This window comes from Dermochelys coriacea, chromosome 7 (genome assembly GCF_009764565.3).
Source record: "Dermochelys coriacea isolate rDerCor1 chromosome 7, rDerCor1.pri.v4, whole genome shotgun sequence".
Classification (NCBI taxonomy): domain Eukaryota; kingdom Metazoa; phylum Chordata; order Testudines; family Dermochelyidae; genus Dermochelys; species Dermochelys coriacea.
Window position 1 is genome coordinate 65,555,366 of NC_050074.1, and position 23,347 is coordinate 65,578,712.

At 38.7% G+C, this 23,347-nt stretch overlaps 1 protein-coding gene across 2 annotated transcripts in view; it reads right to left on the minus strand.

Annotated features, from left to right (window-relative positions):
* Positions 1-236: 236 nt before the first annotated feature.
* The window catches only part of POLR3A (RNA polymerase III subunit A), a 60,375-nt gene continuing 37,264 nt past the window's right edge, over positions 237-23,347 (minus strand). Inside the window, exons 19-31 of one of the 2 annotated variants that reach the window (XM_038410841.2) lie at positions 23,151-23,288; positions 20,210-20,380; positions 19,110-19,223; positions 14,390-14,476; positions 14,213-14,295; positions 11,952-12,122; positions 11,198-11,291; positions 10,970-11,062; positions 9,091-9,255; positions 8,204-8,368; positions 7,672-7,803; positions 6,098-6,230; positions 237-3,523 (exon numbers count right to left, since the gene is read on the minus strand). In XM_038410841.2, the coding sequence (XP_038266769.1) occupies positions 3,378-3,523; positions 6,098-6,230; positions 7,672-7,803; positions 8,204-8,368; positions 9,091-9,255; positions 10,970-11,062; positions 11,198-11,291; positions 11,952-12,122; positions 14,213-14,295; positions 14,390-14,476; positions 19,110-19,223; positions 20,210-20,380; positions 23,151-23,288 (1,692 nt within the window). In that variant the 3' untranslated portion in view covers positions 237-3,377. The remainder of the gene's footprint in view (positions 3,524-6,097; positions 6,231-7,671; positions 7,804-8,203; positions 8,369-9,090; positions 9,256-10,969; positions 11,063-11,197; positions 11,292-11,951; positions 12,123-14,212; positions 14,296-14,389; positions 14,477-19,109; positions 19,224-20,209; positions 20,381-23,150; positions 23,289-23,347) is intronic. The other variant, XM_043518497.1, reaches the window with a different exon arrangement.

The window sequence follows — 23,347 nt, forward strand, 5'->3', positions numbered from 1 at the left end:
TTGTAGTGTAGACCAGGGCTAAGATGCCTGAATTACTTTAAATAAATGAAGGAGAAAGCGGCCAGGTCATCATCAGTAACTGGCTCCCAAATTCATTTTGAACGTAACCACCAACGCATCAACAAGCAGACATAAAATTTCCACTTTTCCTTTGTTCCTTTTTCCTCTTCTCAGGATAAGCAACTAATAGATTTAATTTAGTGAAGATCATTAAGCATGCTTAAAACAGAGAAAAGTTTTTGTTAAATGTTTTATTATGTATATTTACAAAAAATTGAAGCAGTCACTTGCTCCAATGCAAGGCCCACCAAAATTACATCTTTAGAAAAATCTTTATATTTAGCAACACAGTACAGTACTAAAAGAATCTTCCATGCTACACTCAAGTATTTATCTACAGCAAGGAGGAGTTTATTATCCCTCAATTTGTGTCTTAATCACATGTTAACATAATAGCCCTCCCCCCAAATAATTTGACATAGATCTACTGGTCTGCAAGTGAACTGAAGTATGTAACTTTACTCTGCAGGTTGCATTTTGCTACTGCTTCCCAAAAATATTTAAGAGAGTGGCTTGTAATTAGTTTAGTACCAATTTCCACACTAGTGATTTGTAGGCCTCCAAATCTGTCCTCTTTTTACCTTGCCTGAGCCTACATTGGATACGTCTCAGCAGCTTACTCAAAAACCACAGATTCATATTTTAGGGTAGCAATATATAACATTTCATCTAGGTCTTTTCTTTTTTAATTCATCCTCCTCAATATACAGAAATCACTGCTTCATCTCAGATTCTACAGACAAAAGGGCTTATCTTCTTTTAACACAGCACTTTATCTTTCTATTGGCTATGAAATGTAATAAAAACCCAAGTGCACATGCACCCCGTCTCAGAGACCAAGTCACATTTGGATGCACCCAGGCACGCAGCAGGTTAGACATTGAGCTGGCTTCAGTTCATGATTATACAATCTTAGCCTTAGAAGTTAAGGAGTCTGCTCTGAAGGCTATCCTGTTCCTTTCCATTCTGACCCAAGTTATGAAGCTATTTGAAGCAAAATTGCTGTGCTTGCTTCCAGGCAATATTGCTTACCAAACAAACAAAAACCAAACAAAAAAGAGTACTTAAAAGTTATTTTTTCCCCCTGTATCACCAGTGTACATTCAGGAATATTGTACTTATATTGAACGGTTTTAGTGTATTTTCAGTCTGAAGATTACTCCAATGAGTTAAAGGGAGAGTAAAGGCATTGTTCTAACTAGTATTAAACAATAATATTTCAATTTTCATTACCAAAACATGAAAGATGACTTTTCTACTTCACTCATTAAAAAAAAAATTCAAAGAACCTTGGCTGACTTATGAGACATTTACAAAAATAAGGCTGCCACATGCTTACAATTTCAGCACTATACCACATGCTATACCATGAAAAAAAGTTAGCTGTGTATCATCCTTGTACACAAAAGCCTTCTCTCAAACTTTAATGCCAGCTTTGCTTCACATTTTGTAACTTCCATTAAATCTCACTGGAACAAAATCTTTAGGAGGAAAATACAGCACCAAATAATAATTTAGTATAAGGAGAGTTTATGGAAATGATAATACAAAAGGCACAGTTTTGCGCAGAAATCTGACAGCATTGTTTTCTATTAACAATGGCAATATTCAGTCACTCACATTACACAAGCAAAATAGAAGTGAGTTGGTCTTCTGGTATATGCCTCCCAAAGTCTGGTCCTCTTTTACTTTTACTAATACATATCTCTGCATTTGGGTGAGGAACAAGGTGGTGTGAATTGGGCATTCAATGCAACCTTCAAGTGCTCATTCCTCATCTTTAGGAACTGCAGATGTGACTTCTGCAGCTCCCATCAAAAGGCCATTTCCACATACACCTTGCCCATATTCACAGATCAGCGTGTTGAACAAATCTTTGTCAAATCTGAACAGAGAAAATAGCTCAGTCGTACTGATAAAAGCAAACTAAACCTTAGACAGCACTGCGAGAACATTCAAGGTACAATAGCCTGCCACACTGCAAGAATCTGAATGGTTATTCATATACTACAAAGCATCAGATTTCTGAGATGCACACTGTATAAAACTTATCTTCATCTAGATTTAGTACTACAACCTCACACACAGTGCATGTGTCTTATACACCCCTTTCTCATGTTCAGCTGCCCCCACTTTCTAAAAGTTAGGTGTGTAAACCGAGAGAAGTTATTCCGTTTATATTTATTTTCCTGATTACTCAGTGTTGTTACCAGGATTTTGCTTACAGGATGTCTTCATGTCTACAGACCAGCAGACCATGGATATACAGCAATAATCACCTGCTCTTTGCGGGGAAAAAAATCCCTGATTAAAGTAGTACCTTCTACTATCCCACAATGAAATCGACATCTACTGACAAACCATCACATGCTACTTGACTTTTCTTTAGCCTTGTCATGAGAACACCTGAAACAATGTTGCATCTCTTGTCAAGCTCCATAATGCAGTGATAAACCTTAAGGGAAAGAGACTGCAGAGATGATTTTCAGGCAAAAAGGAGGTATATTTCTGCCACTATTTAATAATGTCTTACTTCAGCATTTTGCTAATCTCAATTAGTAGGTTCAGCACAAAGGACATATTGTCTCCTTGAGCAAAAAGCTCTTTTCTTGTAAATTGCTTACGCTGCTTTTTCATGTTGCATGGACCAATACATCTTGTAAAACCTAATAGCAATTATATTTCTTTTGTAAAGAAATTATTAGATTGAAAGCTTGCCTTCCTCTGGTATCCTAATGCTTTAACATATAATTCTTAGCTGTAACCACCTTATGTGTGTCTTGTGTAGTCATTTAACCAGTTCTACTAGTGACCCTCTAGTGGTAGCAGTCCAAAAACTTCCAGTTCTAAAGGCACCAATGTCACTGCACCTGTGCTTTGTATTCAAAACACCTCAACTCCCAACACCAAGAAGTTGAGCGTATCTGTCAGAAAATAGATGTTTTTATTTGTGATGACATAGGAAATAGAAAGTCAATTCCTACAACACCGCATGCACCAAGCTTGGGAGTATTTATTTAAAGTAATGTAACAATTCCTCCAGTTGTCTTCCAGCCAGTGTGTTGCATCTTTTAATATTTGTAGCATGGAAAATCCTTGCATATTAGCAACTAAGCATAGTCAACCGACATTCATTTTAGACCAATTTCTACTTCAATGTATAGACGAGTATCTCTTTTAAAAGTCTGTATCAGCAACTAGTGAACAACTGCCCAACTCCTGTGACAATATTTCACTTACCAAGTCACAGCTCAAACTTATTTTGAGATGAGTGTAGTAAAAACACTAAGCTTTATACCATTGGTGTTGCCTAGCTCCTATGTGGTAAGTGGAATATGAAATTCGTTATCAAAAATAAGGGGCCTCCTAGGAGGGGTCGACTCCTTGTCTGCTTTGTGCAGCAGTTTGAAGAGTCCTGTTCCAATGTTCATCGGAATTCCCATGATGATACACTCAGAAACACCTAGAAGAGGAAAAAAACAGGGTTAAGTGACTAAAAGGTTTCCAAAATTACTTGTTCTGCTGATTCCCCTCTGTAGAAGTCCCCACAGCAAAACCTTGTTCAAACCTTACATATAAAGCCAAACATGTCAAAAGCTCTCTCCACCAGATACAGTTAAGCAAGATGCTCATCACAACCAATACTTTTTTTCCTCCTTGATAAACACGTTTGTCAACCATCAGCCGTGAAGGAGCTTCAGTTATAAAATGGATTTATAGCTTTCTGTTGACACTGGAATTTACCGTGGACAAGGCACTACCTATTGTTAGGTATGAACCAAACTCTGCTGGGAATTTATCCTGCATGTTGACTTGTCACAGCGGCAAGGCTTTTGTGCAGTCTGGTAAAGTTCTTTTTGGTTGATAGATTTTCAAATGAAATGAAGTCTGGAGTTTCTCACCACTTTAGCTGTTTTGATTAATTTTTTTTTTGCATTTTGATGACTAAGAAGTGCATGTGTTGAAAGTTATCAATCTTGCCATGGATTTAGCCCTCAAGTGAGCCCCAGTGCCTTTGATGTGTCAGTTAATATATGGTTTGGAAGTCCATGCAATGCATGCAATACATGTGTACATGCAAAAGGTTATTTCCTACCTTTTCAGCAATGTGCTGTATTACTGTGTTTTAGATATGTACTCCTAGAACACTGCTCTTCAATTACTATATGATCAAAGATTTCAGCTACTACACATGAAAATAAAAAGTGTAGTGTCTCTACTTGGATTATTGGCTCCTTGGAGCAGGAACTGTATTTTTGTTCTGAGTTTCTACAGCCTAACACTATGGGATTCTGGCTTATGACTGGAGACCCAACACACTACAATAATTCAAGTAAGTAATAATGCAGAGCAGTAACTTGTGCCCTTCGAACCAAAATGATGAAGTACCTATATTTCCTACTCATATGGACATGTGATTGTGCACAGCTTGCCTGTAAGAAAAACTGACAATACTACCTCTTTACATTTGGAAATAAGACAATTCTGTGTTTGTCAATCCCATTTCCTTATTTGAACTAAACTGTTACACAAAGAGGGCAGCGTGAAAAGGTTCTTAGTTGAGTTAATCTTAATTGAGGGAGAGGGCAACCAATTCAGTCAGAGGGGACTTGGAGCAAACGTTTCCTTTTCCATACCATTCAGGATGGAGCAAGTTCATCTTAAGACCTTTGCTTTAACCACAATCACAGCGAAGAAAAACTAACATTAGTAAAAGTCAATCACAAGGGAGGCACAGATGTCTAGAAAGAGACACAGAACTTAAAATATGGACTACCCATGCCAAGCTTTCCAAACGATCTCTACCTATTCACAAACATTTCTATCCACGAAGCAGTCAATGGATTCAGCTCTATATTTTCAACACATCCCAAATGAAGCCTCTGTTATATTAGTATTTTTATATTTCAGTAGCACCCGTTTGGGAGGCACACAGAAACCCCAATGAAGGATAACAGCTCCACTATGCTAGGCTCTGAACTAACATGTAGTCAAGATAACTAGAGTTGTAATGAAATCTGCCTGCCTCTTCAACTCCTTAGCTTAACTGAGTAGATAACTGTCCATTAAAAATATATAAATATATATTTTTTAATGTGAACTAAAATTGGATGGGGAAAACGAATGGGAATAAACAGATTTCTAATCATGTACAGAGTATGCATGAGAATTTAAAATTTAGGGATTAAAAGGATATACAATCAAATGACAAAACTCAAATATTTAACTATCAAGATACAGTTAATCTAGAAAATTGCATTAGCTTTTTTACATTTTAGTTTTAGTCAGTTTGTGCCTTTCATCTGTTCAGTGGAATAAGAGAAAGCTGCAACTGATATTAGTTCAGTAATTTATAAGCCTAGAAATATGCATGTACATTTTGAAGGTGAACTAAAAAGCTTTTATCGGTTTGTACAACAGTTCTCGCTAGAATTTTATACCTTGTTTATCCCCATGGCCTAAGAGTTCAAGCCCCTTGGCCTTCTGGGTTTTCTTGTTACAGTTGATAAAACCCATCATAATTATTCATTATTCAAAGTACCACAGATACGTTCAGCACTTTAAAGTACAAACAAAAAGCGAGACTAAAAACAAAACAGGGAATTATTTCCCTTATTCTGCTTTAGGTCTTAGTAATAGTCAACAAAACTTGTATAGTGAATACAAAAACACTGATCTTGTTAGGTAATTAAGGAGAGGGACTAATTTCCTGCCATTTCATTTAGTTAAGGGGAAAAAAATCCCAAGGGACAAATTTAATCCCCAGCAGCACAGGCAGGGCTCCAACTGATTAACATCTTTGGATGGGAACTGGATGTGGTCTCCAGGATAGTGTCTGTCAGACTTCTGGGAACAAGATGTTTTATCCAGCCCCATTTCTGAAGCATCTAGCATATGACCTAGATTCATTTTAGTATTTTGGGAGGCACACAGAAACCTTTGGCAGGCGGGCAACACACACACACACACACACACTTAAAGGGTGTTTTGCAGATAAGTGAATACTGCATGCTTCAGTCTAATCGACAATACCTACCACACACAGAATCCTTCTGCCCAAAGTAGGCAGCATCAAACAGATGGTCTGCAGTCTTTTCAAAAGAAGCCAGCATTAACACGCTTTCCTTCATTTTTGCCAGCCCAAACCTAGTAATGCCCAGGACTTCACCCTAGATCAATGCAGAAACATAAAAAGACAGTAATAGTACCAGGGGTTCAGTTAAATTTATTGAAGAATCAAAGTAAGTGGATATGACAAAATATATAGTTTATTTTAACAGTACTGAACAAAAGTCTACAGTCTGAAGTGTAGCCTCTGATCTGCTGCTTCATGCTTAAGTCTTTTGAAGGTTAAAGCTTTGGTAGTAATGAAAGTTTAAATAAAACCAAAAAACATTTATTCATAGGCTGTAGAATCAGCTATAAATCGCTTGAAACCTTATGATGTCAACGAAACTGGAAAAGATGTGAATCAAAAAAGGCATATGGATGACAGAAAAATGTTCAACTATTAATCAACCACTTCAAAACAAAACAAACCCCATCTTTGTGGAGGCTGTTAGAAGGCTGCTGTAAAGAACTTAGCGGAGACTGTCAATTATTGTTGGCCGATAAATCTGACTCCAAGTGTAAAATGACTGGATAATGCAAATCCTCCATTTTAGTCACCTTAGAAAATCCACTTGAATGTAAACATATTAGATCTAATCCTGTTTCTAACTCATGTCGCTACAGAGCACCTTGATGTAATAATGGAGCTAGTACAATTCTGATACATGGGGCAGAAGGGTAAGGGAAAGAAGTGGATGTTGGAATCCCGACAAGCTTATCAACACTGTAGTCTGTGCCCCTTCTCCAATGAAGTGGAAAGTGGGGCTGTGAGCTTGCTGCAGACAAAATTTTGGAAAGGTGCCACAATCAGCACAGAAGCTATTGCAGTCCCATAGGAGCAACAGTAACTGCCCTGCAGCTTCGGGAAACAAGGAAAAGCTACAATTCCTTAGCTGCTTTCCCTGAGGGCAAAGTTCCCCTGTGTTAAACTCCTGTACTCTAGCTTGACACATGGGAAAGGATTTGCTTCATTATGTACATTAACACAAATACAGCTTGGTTATAGTCAATATACATTATCATGGAGGTGAATAGCTATTTTCCTTCCCCGAGGAGTACTGACATTGCATCAAAATGGACAGTGCTAGAACCCTAGTCCATTATATAATCTGCTTCCATTTGCAAGGACTCTACCCTGCCCTCTGCTATGAAGCACAGCTGCTGTGCTTTCAAATATATGAACAGATATACACAGTGGTGTACATGCTTGGGTGCCCACCGAACCCTAGGCTCTTTATTGTAATGTGCCAATGAGTTGACCTCCAGGGTGAAATAAAGACACCCCCAACGTCTAAATGAAGCTCTTCAAACATGCTATTCTCCAGTTATGGATTAAGTCACCATTTAAATTTTAGATATCAACTTAGTCACGGGGCTTAATTAGTGTGATTAGCAGTTACTTCAGTATATAGCCTATTAATATTCCTCAGCTGAAAGCTCTTCTATTGACTCTATAAAAGTTAGTTTGGATAAAGAGACCAAAAAGAACACAGCACAAACCTTGTATGTCATCAGATCTGATAGCAGCATAACATGCCTCCTGTCAATGCTCATACCATGGTTTACCATAGTGTACTGAATCTCATTGATAATGGTTGTTCGAGCAGCTTCAATCCCTAGTGTTTTCTCTACCTAGGAGAGAGATCATGTTGGATAAAATGAAGAGGTGAAGTGCTTGGACCACTGAAACATTTCTTTGCTTGCACATGGGACTGAAGATTTTCTTAGTGATCTAACTAGAAAAATCTGAAGTGATTTTCCCGGGATGCATGTTCTACCAACCCACCACTTTTTTTTTTTTTTTTTTTTTTTTTTTTAAAAAAACAACAACCCTGAATTAATAAGAACATTTACTCATTATAAGTAACTGAAGTTGGCAGCTGAATTAGCCTTTTATGATAACACACACACTGACAGGTTACTTGTGAAAGTAGAAGTGGTCAGTTGTAAATTGCATTAACTGTCTGTAAATGAGCATAAGTAGGAATCAAGATGCAGCCAGAAGTAGTGATAACACACACTTCAGCACTACCTCATAAGTGTTGTTAGAAGTGGTCTTAGTTCCTTTGACTCCATGGGTGGCCATGACAGCTCGTAGGTTATCACCTTCCACCAGAAGTTTGTATTTCTCCTTGCCACTCTGCTCATCAATGTGAATGACAGCTCGAGACACCTCTGGGATACCTTGCACTACAATCTTTTCAAAATAAGAAATTGTATAAACTCAACTTGTCCTGTCCATGCAGCTTTAAATAGACAACGTGAGAACACTTACATCTAAGGCTTTAAATCAAGTCCTCAAAGCTATCTAAAAACTCCACTTTTATACAGTGGTCTGAACATTAAAAAATAAATATTAGTTTCTGATTTCTATTATGTGTTGAATGCTCCAGAGAGACAGACATGTAAGAGGGGCATTCACCACATTACTGTTTTATAACTAGTCTTCTGTGCCCCCACATCTAGGGGGTCCAGAAAAATCAGACGTACCACAGATATCTACCTCTTCCTCTATACGACACTCAGCATGCACCCTGTCAGTTACAGGTTTTTGTTTGCAACTATGTTTAAACCTGAACTAGACTTGATCCTCACACAAGCTTGGCAATGCATTTGACAGATTATGGGCTTCTTTCAAAACCTGTCCTATTTTTAAGTGGTAGAAAATTTGGTACTCATATAGCACTTTCCAGCTTGTAAATGTCTTATGATCAAACATACTTTGTAAGAAAAATATTACAATCTCCATTTTATATAGGGCGAGAGAGACAGGAAATGTTAAGCATTGCTGGCATTAAAACCGAGGAGTTCTGGACTCAGACAGCTAGACCATATTGACACTCGGTACAATCTAGAACACAAGTATTTTCCTCATACAAATTGAAGCAGTTACCAATTCCAAAAGAAAGATTTACTTACCTTTGGTAGCTCTTCTTTCAGGGATTGCAAGACATAATACATTGAACTCTTACTATTCTCACGAGGGGTCACACAGACAACTGCCTCTCCATGAACAGCAACATCCCCAGGCTTCACTCTTAGCTTAGATGTGCAGATAGAATATCGCACAGTCTCTGCATTCACCTGTGGCAAAATGATTCCTTGAATATTAAAATATGTCCTTTAACTATTTTAAATCTTTCAGCCATGCAGAAATCAGGTTTCTGCTCCACTAATCAACCAGGATACTATCACAGCTGCCTGAGGCTAACAAACGGAATGCTTGCAGACGATCACAAAATGGCTCTCAGTGAAATGTGCCCCTGTGCAGATGGTCCACACAGGCCCAGATGCCACTTCAGTCTCACTGAAGTGTTGTATAAGGATGGTGAACTTTTATTGAATATGACACAGAACTAAACTGTTTGTCGTATTATTGCAGTTGTATCGGTCCCAGGATATTAGACTCACAAGGTGGGTGAATAATAAAGATATTACTGTGATGCTGGTAAACCAACTGCCAGCTCTGGCCAAGGCTGTAGGCATTAGCTAAGAACTGACAAACTCATAGTTGGAAACCAAACCAGCTCACCTGTACGTTAATTTTGTTCAAAACAAGTCTTAGTCTTACCAGAATATATTTAGTGTTTAGACTCTAATGCATGCAGCAACTTGCAAGCATTTCATAGTCTCACTTGTAATGTCTGTACCCCATGCTATAAAGAAATATATACATATTGCTTTATAACTTTGAAAATGTTTGCTCTGAACTTGTGAACCCACGCATGGGAATCATCTCCCACACACAGTAAAGAGGCCTATCAAGGTTAAACGAGTCATTAAGAATCATCATAGTACCAAGGATTGGTCAATGGCCCTATCAAGACCTTGGAAATGCTATGATGAAGAGGGTTTGTCTCATGGACTGGAAGGCCAAATGCAAGAGATAAAACATGGTCACATGAAAATTTGTCATCTCTTTGCTGTTTTAACCACAGGGGCAGACACATTAAACAGAGGCAGAGATCCCCAGGGTCAACCCTGAAAGACATTTTGAATTGACAGATTATCACATCTGTATCATCTTTAGGAATCATGTTTCGGAACTCATTTGTGTATGTTTGCTTGCTTTAACTTGTAAACAACTTTTATTTCTTTTTCTAGTTAATAAACCTTTAGATAGTTTGTTACAGGACTGGCTACAGATGCTGTCTTGTGTAAGATCTCGGGTAAGTGACTGGTCTCTTGCAATTGGAAGCAACCTGAACAGTGTGTGATTTTTGGTGTACGTGACCATTTAAATCACTAAGTCCAGCTTGTAAAATCTAATTATAGAGCCTACCACCAGTTTGGGTTGTTCGCCCTGTTTTCGATCGTCTGCCCTGAGATAGGTAGTTGTCATGCTGTCTGTGAGAGTCTCATGCACCTTGTCTCAGAATTAAATTTGCATTCTGAAGGCCCCATAGCTCAACAGCCATTCACCTCAGAAGATCTGTTCAAAAGGCGAAAGGCTCAAGACAAAGTAATTTTAGCAATGGTCTACTTACAAGATGACCATAATTCTGTGAAACTTAGTTGTTCTATTGAATAAATCCTGAAGTTAAACAGGTCAGGAAACCTGAACACTGCTTGCTGTGCTATTCCCAGCTCTAGGCAATGTTCTGAAATGTCAACTTTGAGTACTAAATGGAGTTGTAAACCTTATATGGACATCCTGTGGATAGCACTTTCCATTTGCTCTTTAAACTACCTTGTTTCATTGACATCTCTGAAAAGGGCATCAACTGGTGTGGAGGACGGGACCACTGCTTGTTCTGGTTTTCCAAGTAGTACAATCAACAAGATCTGAAAAACTCACCTCTAGTCTCAGCAGTCTAATCCGCTCCAGAGAGAGCTTGACCAGTATAAAGCAATCATCAGGAAGAAACACTTCTTCAATGTACTCTGAAATCTGTAAGTTACAGATCAATATGGAATAGTTAGAATCTCCCTGAGAATGGTTACTGTCCACTACAAAAAGAGTCTGCAATAATATAGACTAAAGTTTTTAAATTTAATCTAGTACCAACAGTGAAGATTTTCCTACCTCTCCTAACAGGGTTTTCTCAATTCTTCCCTTAACCAGACGGGCAAAATCAGAATCATCATCCTTGTCCAAGTGTGCCGTGATAATAGGTGTGCTACGCAGAATAAGACACAGCTATAAAAATTTACTAGCTAGATTATAAAATAGCAGCTTTCTGTAAATCCTAGCCTCTGTGGACTGTCTCAACTACCATTCACTATAGGGACAAATAGGACAGGCTGTAAAAGACTGCTGCTTGCTAGGAAATAATAGTACCCCAAAATTGACAATCTCTAAGAAAATTATTCTTTAAATATCTCAAGTTTGAAGGAATAAGACAGTTATTGGAATTCAAACTCCAATGTACACATACTCCAAGAGGTTATAGAAAGTTTTTATGGCTTAGTCTACTGTAGCAGTGCTTAAATATGGCTCCAGTTGCACATCAGAAATATACAAGTATTTTAACTACTGCTTGAGCTAGACTCATCTGATGTAGACTAATCTCTTGACAGTTTGTAGTCTTTAAGTGAATGTTTCAAAGGAAATGAACACCTAACCTTGTGTTTTGGCCACTAGAAAAGTCATTATTTGGATGGAATGAAATATGTGATTTTCTGCCAATTAAGATACAAATTTGATGAGTAACCTAGTTCATCTTGTTTAGATATTTGACAGTGTAAGCCTCGCATATTCTTGTAAGGTAGATCCTACTTTGGGCTGCAGGTTAATCACTTCTCACTAAAGCAGAGAAATAAAAAAAAGGTTTCAGTACCTGATTGCTTTGGAGGCATTAATAATTTCTTTGATTCTAGGAACACCCAGAGTGATGTTCATTGAGGCAACACCAGCGAAGTGGAAGGTTTTCAGAGTCATCTGTGTGCCAGGCTCACCAATACTCTGAGCACACAGAGCTCCTACTGCAGAGCCAGGCTCCATCTGTGCCCTGAGAAGAAAGCCAGAGGTTAAAAAAAAAAAAAAACAAACCTCTGATCAAAAACACATATAAAACAAATTGCTCATTAAGACACTAAATCTACGCTGAGCAAAGTTAAGCATTATTCCAGGAGTGCTAATAAGAGTTTTTAAATTGTATTTTCTTTGCCAGCATTGGGGCTGGCAGGAAAATAGACAAACACCAATCTCATGCAATCTGAACAACTGCCAGGGGCATAGATAAATTCTTCTGCCCCAGATGTAAAACATTCCACAACTGCTCAGGTCAACTAAAAAAGTTCATCTTCTTCTGAAGTATTAGGTACTGGCCATTGCTCAGAATTTGTCATCAGATGGACTACGGGGAACCAACACACTGGCAATTCCCATATTCCAAATACAAATTCTCCATTATGGAATTGTTCTTGATGGGTTGACAAAGCTAGAAGATTGGATTTCAGTACATTATAGCAGCTCTTTTTTTGGCTTTTCAAGAGAAAAAGTTCTGTATCATGGGTCACCTTAGAGAAGTCTAGTATTTGAGAGAGGGAGAGCCTCTAATGAGAATAAAATCAGGTCATGTTATTGCTTTATTATAGCATCAATACATCAGCTATTCAAACAGATAAAAGCAACAGCACAGGAAGTGAAGTATCCCACCGTATGCAACATGAAGCTACAAAGGAGAAGAGAGGGTTTGATCAGAAGTTACATTTTAAACTGCAGTTTTGTCAGGACATTGGAATTAACACTTCTGTTTTTGCAAAGAGTGAAATGGGATCAGCACTCCAGGAACACATTTTCCCCTAACACCAAAGTCAAGGGAGAATGCCACCTGCTAAATCTTCAGTGCCACCTTCAGCATAACCCTGGGTTTTCCTTGGAGAATACCCTTTCCAATACAAACCAGGCCTTACAGTAGTTAGCCTGTGAGATTTGATGCAATCAACAACTAGGTTGTATGGCGGCAAACAACAGTTATTTAAATTAGGGCTGGTCTACACTCAAAACTTACATTGGTATAGCTACGTCTCTCTCTGACAGAGAGAGTATCTCAGTCTTGGTAGGAGTTCTCGGTGGTGCCACTCCTGCTCAAACTACAATGTAACTAAGCAAAGAAATGTTTCATAGCAAGTAAGTCCCTTCCAAAAACAAGGAGAAGATTACTACGTCAAAACCTTAATTAATACCAGAATTTACCAGTGTATCTCGAACACCATCCACGGCTGTACAAACACGTTAACACCAAAAAGGAAGCTGTGGAACAGGTAACATATGCTTTGCACTGAAGAATATTACCCACGTGAGCGTAAGCAAAGAAAACCAACATGTCAGTTAATTTACAGCAGACTTGTTAATTATCTTTAACATAAATCTAGTGCTTCTAGAACAGTGGTTTTCAACCGGGGGTCCACAGACTATATCTAAGATTTCCAAAGAGGTCTGCACCTCCATTTAAAATTTTTTAGGGGTCAGCAAATGAAAAAAGGTTGAAAACCACTGTTCTAGAAGCATTAAGCTTAGCAAGTAACCAATGCAGTGAGTGCATGTAGGAGACCAGAGGATAGCTATTACCCTCATTTATATCCCAATGAACCAATCCCAAGGCATTATGAACGTTTTCTGTACATATGAATCAACTCATAATGAACAACAGAGAGAAGAGCCTCCAGACTATCAGTGTTTTCTTACAGCACAGAAGCGGTCTCCCAGAAATGAGTGTCAGATTCTGGACCAATGTTGTGCAAAACTAAAGATAATGATTGTCTACAGTCTGTTTATAGATCAAGAGTAACAGTCAAGGTTGTAATGGCCTTCAAATTGACCTAACTTGAACAGTATCCCAACACTAAGGCCATGTCTACACTAACACTTTTGTCAGTATAACTTATGTTGCTCAGGGGTTTGGAAAAAAAAACCCACACCCCAGAGCGACATAAGTCACACCAACAGAAGCGACAGAAAGCACTATTGTAGCAACAATTACATTCTCAGATTTAAGTCAATCAGTTACAAGCCCTACCCCTAGCTTGTATAATAAATGGTGAACACTAGATTGATATAGGCCAATTAGAAGAAAACAAGACCTGAAACTTGTACCTCATGTATTTGTCCCTACAGGTCTCTAGAAACTTCTCTAGCTGCGTTGGGGTAATTCGATCCAACTGGTACAAGACACGTGGCTGAAGAGACAATGAGACAGAAATGTTAGAAATCCAATGGGCTATGAAGCTTTACTGTAAGTGCATTTGTTTTTACTCCTCTGAAAGCAGTTACCTCTGTTGTGCCATTGTCATTAATGCCATACTTATCCCTGGTTTTTTTGATCTTTTCAGAAATGCTTTTGATGAACTTTTTAATCTCCTGAAATTTAAAAAAAAAAAAAAAAAGTAATAATTATGCAATATCTGAGTCTCATACTCCAGGCCTTACTCTGGTAAATGCTATTTGGTTACAGATCTGAAAACTTTTTACAATACTAAATCAGAAATGCACACTATGAGAGGGAAGACACCAAAACCTAGGCACACAGTATGTGGGTACCACAAACCAAATTCACCCTTGGCATAACTGGAAAAAAAATCAACCACAGTACATCAGGAATTTGTACTAATACATATAAAGTATCCTTCCTCAGCATTCTCCTATAAAATGACAAAAATAGTTTTGACTTTGCTGACTTAAGATTTTCCACTTTGGAGTATCCCTCTGCTTCCCACTTACCCTCTTTTTCCTGCTCCCCAACTGTTGCGTTTTAGTTATGCAATGCCAATATTAGCGACAGGTTTGCCTGGTTATATTTTAAAAGTTAATGGTTCCTGCAGAGTTAAGTCCTCCATTTGCACACAGACAGGATCAGTATAAGCAGTAACAAAGAAACCTTCTCCAAACTCTGCTACCATGTCAATGTACCTCAACAGTGATTTGGGAGAACTATTTCTACAGCAGAGGACAATTCAGTTTTCAGAGTCCATTCAAATCCATGGCCTCTCTGCTGAGGCAGCCAATTGTTGTAGTGACTGTGTGACGTGGACACTTATCTACTAGGTATAGTACTAATCTCACCAATTCTCTGAGGTGATCAAAATCTGCAGAGCCATCCAATGTCGTCAGTAACTGGGCATTTAAAAGTTACTCCATCCACTACATAAATATCAGGATAAATAAATTCCTAGCCATTTCATAACCACAGCACTCACCACTAATAAAACACTGTCAGAGTATATTTGTCACAGCAGACTCTGCAGGTTGAATCCTAGATGTGGATGTTTTGCTCAACGTTCAAGACGTTTTTAGTTTAACAACAGTCCACTACTGTAAATCAGAATTTGCAGACAAGGTCAAAATGAAGGAGTTAGATAATAAAAGTATGCCACAGGAATTGCTTCAGTTTATCCCCATTTACAAGGTTACAAATGTAATAAGTTATTTCTGCCTATTTTCACCTTGCAACATACTTTTCTCCCTTTAATCACGTTCACTGAAAAGTATTCGTTTCACTTTTACAGATTATTCCACCAGACCATCTCAAACCTCAAGCATATGTTACTCCTTAACAGCTAAGTATTAAATAACCACATGGTAAGTAAGCATCATCTCCCTACTACAGATGAGCAAATGGAAAGGGAGATTAAATGATTTGGTAAGATTACATAGGAAACAGTACTTCCAACTCTAAGGTACCAAAAATCATGAGATGGTTTTTAACTATACAACTTCGTGAACTTTTTGAGCCACATTTCAATTGCTACTCTAACCGGGAGGGCTAGAAATTTACTTTTTAAAAAATGAAAGCCTAGATTTTTACCTAACCACATGCCTCCTAGAGTTGGGGCTATTTGAAAATAAATCAAGCATTCTAAGACTTGCAATGAAATGGCAAGAGTTAGCAACAGTGAGAGTCTTTGACAGAGACAGGATTAGGACCCAGACAAGCAAACTCATTTACTGACAAATCTGTTTGGTTTAATTGTTCCTGAATACCTAAACAGCTTTCAAAACAGGAATTGGAATGCTTCTGTATACAGGCATCTGAGCTGCAAATCCTAGGTGATCAAACTGGAAAATTACTCTGAACTCAACAAGATGAAATTCAATATGAGAAGTGCAAAGTACCTCACTTAGGAAGGAAAAAAAAAATCAAATGCACAACCACAAAACTGATGAATGAATAACTGATTTGGAGGTAATACTACTGTAAAGGATCTGGCTGCTACAGTGGATCATCAATTGAATACGAACCAACAATGTGATGCAGTTGTGAAAAATGCTAATATCACTCAGGTGTATTAACAGGAATATTGCATGTCAGATATGGGAGGTAACTGTTCTACTCTATTCATCACTGGGGAGGCCTCAGTTGGATACTATATCCAGTTTTAGGTGCCACACTTTAGGACAGACAATCTGGACAGAGTCCAAAGGAGAGCAACAAATACGCTTAGAAAACCTGACCTTTGAGGAAAGATTAAAAGAACTAGGCATACGTAGTTTAGAGAAAAGACAACCGGCGGGGGGGGGTGAAAGAGGAAGAGAACCTGATAACAGTCTACCAAAAATGTTAAGTACCTCCCACACAGAGGACTGTGATGAGCTGTTCCCCATGTCTACTGAAGGTAGGAAAAGTAGTATGGACATAATCAGCAGCAAGAACAATTAGGTTAGATATTAGGAAAAACTTTCTAACTATAAGGCTAATCATGCAGTCGAATAGGCTTCCGAGGGAGACTGTAAAATCCCAATCACTAGAAGTTTTTAACATGTTGGACAAATCTGTCAGAAATGGTCTAGGTTTACTTGGTCCAGCTCAGTGCAGGAAGCTAGACTTGACCTCTTGAGGTCCCTTCCAGACCTACATTTCTATGATTCTCAATTAAATGCTAGTTTTAGCTATCATAACAAAGAAATGATGGTACAGAATGCAAAGTGAAGCACTGGAGAGAGATTTATTCTTTTCAAGGGTCTTCCACATGCATGAGAAGAAGGGAAAATGACAACCAAAGTTCCAAAGACCTTTCCAAGTGTCAATGGAAAATGATGCTAAGTTACCTCCAATTGCCATATACTAGTACTTCTGAAACAAGCTGGAGTTTCAAACTATTAGACTGAGTTAATAACCTTAGTGGTTAAGATGACTGATATGAGAGAGCAAAGAAAAAAGTGGTGTGCCGAAATAAAACCTTAGCTGACTAATTCTTGGAATTTAGTTAGCAGGAACCTTCTCATCACATCTGAGCTTTGTTTTCATCCAAAAATGAAAAAAGATGCAGTGAATTAAGGCAGGAGACAACTTAATTATAAATTTTCCAGACAATAGTATATTGTCCCATTTGTTACTGTAAGATCTTGCACAAATATCTTAATAGCACTAACATTAATGCTCATACAGTGCACACGCATGCTATAATTACCTCATTATACTTTTCATAACCTGTCTCAGTTAATGCCTTCAAGAATGAATGGGGGGGAAAAAAAGAAAGGTAAAAGGACAGAAGAAAAAAGTAACAATGTCTTCATTTTACTGGTCGGAAAGAAATCTTTCAAAAAAGTTAATGCTAAGATGATGTAGCTATATCTACACATCTTAGTTGACTTCTGAAAGGAGCATTAAAATTTAGTGCAGTTCTAAAATCAAGGAAATTAACTTTGAACTTTATGACGCTATCAGATCAGAATTTCTGGGAGCTGTGAAGAAATTGTTTACCAGCCCATGAAGTTAAGATTTGTATACACTTCTATTTGTATCCACAGTAGTCTACTGATTCAGCACTGGCATTTGGATAGCAAATCATGTATATAAAGAACTGCTTACAAATCTTGTCACCTTCTGCTCTGGAGCAAAGTGACCCATCATAAATAGCAAAGAGCCACTAGAGCCAGTCACTGAAATTCATAGTCTCATCACTGATAACCCAGAGGCCATTTCAAGCTGCATCAGTCCAGGTTAACTCTTCATTTTTTTAGGACTCATCTATATTGCCCTGCAGTTTAGTCTATGGGGATGTGAACAGCAGAATGCACCAAAGTGCTGTGCTGTCACTCCCCTTTGTGAATGTCGCAGGCATGAACGAAAAGGTCCCTCTTCAGGATTATGTTAATATGAACTAAGAAGCTTTTAATTCATGCCTGCAGCATCCACATGGGGGGGAGTGACAGTGCAGCACTTCAGTGTGCATTGCTATATACACCTGAATAGTCCAAACTGCAGGGAAGTGTAGACATTAGCATTTGTCACTGAAGGATAAAATTCAAATTAGGAGACAGTATACATCTACTCATCTCTCTCAATATTTAAGTTACCTAGTACTTTTGTAACACTTGTACATTATATTTCGTGAAATCCTATTGCAAGCAGTCAAACCATTTTTTTTAGGAGTGTGGAGAAGCCTCAGGAAACAGGCCCCAGGATAGCAAAGCATATACTTGAAGTGCTTTGTTGGACTGGGAACCATAAGAAAATGAGTGTTTATGAAGGGAGCAGGGAAAATGATAAAAGATAGTTACACAAAAAATGGATAAAAGGGAAGAGCTCTTGATATTAGCACTTTCACAGTTATATGTCAAATATCACATTATTCCTTAACACTCCTCAGAGATAGCTAATTACTAGAACTATTTTGCAGATAGTAAAAATGAGGTATAGAGCAATCAAGAGATTTGATTAAGGTGTCTCAGCAGGTCAGTGGTTGGCCCCTGCTCAAACCACTAGACTTTCTTTCCTTTATAAAGTTATTGTAGCAAACACAGATTTACACAAGACAACAAAGGAAGAAATTAATTATCCATACTGAAGTGCTAGTATTACCCCATCGTGAATGCAATAATCAGAAATATCTTAAAGACAGAGTAGTACAGTAGGTGTTGCTGCTAGTAGTGGATAAAAAAAACTTGCCTTTTGAAAAGCTCTGCATCAGTGTTTAAATAAAAGCTAAACCATAGATTTATGAAGGAAGTGATATTTCTTTTTATTTCATGATTATTAAGATTAAAAAGTTACCTGTAGGAAACTATCTTGACAGCAAAGGAATTCAACTTTCTTCATGATGGACTCAGCAGTTAACACCAATTCATTTTTACTAAGAGCTGGTTCACTTTGACATGGATATACCGCCTTAAGCAATAACATAAAGAGTTATACTTCTACATATATAGAGACCACAGGGCCATTACATTAAACATGTTAGAGATTAGTTCTGAGTTCCACATGGAAATCAGAGTCCTTTAACACTTCACTGAATAGTGTCCCAAATATATGTACTTGGAAAAAATCAATCCATATGTTTTTGATTACACAAATCAAATCAAATCAGAGTCACTTAAGTCCAAATTGCCACCTCCACAGAAAACCTTTAGTCTTAGGCAAGATAAAATATGAACATTCTGAAAAGAGATGTTCAGCATGTATAGCATTCAAGTGTTTCATAATACCATGCTGGGCTTAGAGATAGCAAACAAGGCTCTCTTCCTGAGCTGAGAAATCCAGCAACCCAACACAGAAGAAGAATTTTCAAAACATTACTGTATGCAATAAGGGCCCAGTCAATCATCCAATTAAGTCAACAGTAGTCTAACCACTGACTTCAATGGGCTCTGGGTCAGGCACGAACATCTTAAAAAAACCCAAATGATAATCTAGTCACTCAATTTCAAAGAAATCCTTACATTAGAATGATGCTCCATGTTGTACCATGACACTTTTCTTCATGTCCCAAATAGTATTTCATGCCTCTGACAACTAGAGAGCCTAAATGTATTTCATAGATTCATAGATACTAAGGTCAGAAGGGACCATTCTGATCATCTAGTCCGATCTCCTGCACAGCGCAGGCCACAGAATCTCACCCACCCACTCCTATGAAAAACCTCACCCATGTCTGAGCTATTGAAGTCCTTAAATCATGGTTCAAAGACTTCAAGGAGCAGAGAAGCCTCCCTCAAGTCAACCATGCCCCATGCTATAGAGGAAGGCGAAAAACCTCCAGGGCCTCTCCAATCGGCCCTGGAGGAAAATTCCTTCCCGACCCCAAATATGGCAATCAGCTAAACCCTGAGCATATGGGCAAGATTTCAAAACAGATAATTTCAGAAAAATCTTACCCTGATGTTGTCCAGGACTCGCTTGAATTCCAAAGGTTCGTCTTTCCCTTCCATAGCAGCAGGATCTAAGCCATCTCCCCCATAAATGAACTGTATAATGTCACCAGTAGAACTTCTGACAGTGAGATCATATTGAGAGCAAAGATCTTCAAGAGATTTCACCAGCCGTCTCTGAAAAAAAGGAGGGGAAGTAAAGACAACTGGTTTTTAGGAATATCCATGCATTTGAGTTATAAAAACCTATGGAATGTGGACTGAGAAAGTAAAGCTTTTTAATTCATACACCGTCCATAAGATTTCATTTTATATTCCCCGAGAGGACCCAAAAAAAAAAAAATCAACCTCAGCAGCAATAAAAAATTCAAAGCAACTTGAAGGTCTGCAAGCTTTCCTTCCTGCACCTCATATCATTTGATTTTGGCACACACACATATACACACACAAATTTATCACCATTAGAACTTGATACAGCCCAATTTATCTGGATTTTAAAAATACAAAGATATTTTCAAGGAAATGCCTTTTCACTCACGTGGTTTCTCTAACCAGCTTTGCTTCCTTTTTTTTTTTTTTTTTTTTTAAAAAGCAAGAACACAGGAGACACATTACCACATATACTATCTTGTAGAGAGGAGAAGAAAAGAGCAGCGACAGTTAAAAATATCACCACTGAACATCAGCCTCTGAAGCTGACCTTTAAAAAAAAAATGTATAGTTTTCTAAATTTATGAGTTAGCTTTCAAGGTGCGTGGGGCACATGTTCAACCCACATAGCTGCGATTAGGCAGGACTGGACAAACAGGTCTCAAAGGAACATGTGTTTACTTCAATTTAGAAATAGTAACAAGGTCCTTGAAAACACAAATCTGCATTTTAAGCAAACAGCAGCAGACTAGGGACCGAGTGGCTAGGCAGCAGTTCTGCAGAAAAGGACCTAGGGGTTAGAGTGGACGAGAAGTTGGATATGAGTCAACAGTGTGCCCTTGTTGACAAGAAGGCTAACGGCATTTTGGGCTGTATAAGTAGGGGCACTGCCAGCTGATCGAGGGACGTGATCCCTCTATTCAGCACTGGTGAGGCCTCATCTGGAGTACTGTGTCCAGTTTTGGGCCCCACACCACAAGAAGGATGTGGAAAAATTGGGAAGAGTCCAGCGGAGGGCAACAAAAATGATTAGGGGGCTGGAACACATGACTTATGAGGAGAAGCTGAGGGAACTGGGTTTATTTAGTCTGCAGAAGAGAAGAGTGAGGGGGGATTTGATAGCTGCTTTCAACTACCTAAAAAGGGGGTTCCAAAGAGGATGGATCTAGACTATTCTCAGTGGTAGCAGATGACAGAACGAGGAGTAATGGTCTCAAGTTGCAGTGGGGGAGGTTTCAAGTTGGATATTAGAAAAAACTTTTTCACTAGGAGGGTGGTGAAGCACTGGAATGGGTTACCTAGGGAGGTGGTGGAATCTCCTTTCTTAGAGGTTTTTAAGGTCAGGCTTGACAAAGCCCTGGCTGGGATGATTTAGTTGGGAATTGGTCCTGCTTTGAGCAGGGGGTTGGACTAGGTGACCTCCTGAGGTCCCTTCCAACCCTAATATTCTATGATTCTAAGTTTAGAAAGCGTTTGATCTTTATTTCTCTTGTAACCATTTCTAACTTTAATGCCTTTCATTTGTACTGACTTAAAAATCTCTTTTTGTAGTTTTACAATCCGGTGTTGTCTTGAAACTGAACTGTGTGGGTAATTCCATTTATGGTAGCAAACTGTTGTATATTGAGCCCCTGGGAGGGGCAATGGACCTAATATAGCTTGATGTCTAGGAGAGGGCTGGACAGTGCAGAACACACTTTTTTGGGGAAAATCTGGGACTAGAAGTGGGTTGGGGGTCCCACTCCAAGTAGTTACCAAGGCTGCTGGAAGCCAGAGTGTGGCTGGTTTGCTGCCAGGCTTCTGGGGTGGACTTGGGCTATGGTGATACACAGACGTTCAGAGGGTGACCTGCATGCTGTCTGTGAGTTGCCTAGGTGGGAGCTACAGCAGCGAAGCTTTCTGAGGCACCCAAGGTTAGAGGGCCAGTGGTGTGACAGCCCCTCACTGGTCTGGACTGTACCCCAGAATGTTAAACCCTCTAATGGGGTCAGAGATTGCACCCAAATATATTAAATAAAGCCTCTACATAAGAGCATCAACACAATATTAAGTATTTAAGTATGTGAATTTCAAGAGCACTCACATTGGTCCTGCCCTCTGATTAAAATCAATGGGAGAATTCCTATTTACCTAAATAGAGCAAAAAGTTTTAGGCCAGACTTAAGCTACTTTTGAATAAGATCACACCACCTTAAAATAAGTTTTCATTCTTGAAGAAGGGGCAAAATTCTGCTTGCCTTACTTGAGTAGTCCCACTGAAGACCCTGAGATTGCTCACACAAGTAGCGCAAGCAAGTTTACCCCAGGACAGTCCATGCTTACATTTGGGTAATGGAGGCAACGTCCCTTTTGTTCTGATGGTTCAAACCAAGTGTTTAAAGTTTCACCGGTATTATCTTTGTTTTTTTACTGGAATGAAGGCTAAGTGACCAAAGCATCATCACAGGCGTGTGATTAAAAGACACTGTCAGCCTGATCCACTCAGATGCTCGATGCCCTCAGACCTTCATTAACTTCAAGAGAAATTGAAGGCACTTGCCACTTTGCAGGAGGTGCTCAGCAAATCGGGACACTTATGAACAAGGATTGGTCACTGTACTCAGAAGATACAAAGACAGTTACACTCCTGTGTCACTTAATGAAAGCCCACTTTAGAAGATGAATGATTGTACTTTCCAACATCCAGCAGTAGATCGATGAGGTCTAACAGCATCTCACATTCAACGATATGACTGACAACCATAACCCTCTTGCAACAGCAAGATTGTTATACATCTTTATACTCATTGTGCATTACCTGCATATATCCAGTTTCGGCTGTTTTTACAGCTGTATCAACTAGACCTTCCCGACCAGCCATTGTATGGAAGAAGAACTCAGTTGGAGTCAAGCCAGAATAGAAGCTATTGGCAACAAAACCTTTTGCAGCTGGAAGCTAGGGGGAAGGGAAAAAAGTTCTAAAGATATACTACACATTCTATAAGTCTGCAATAG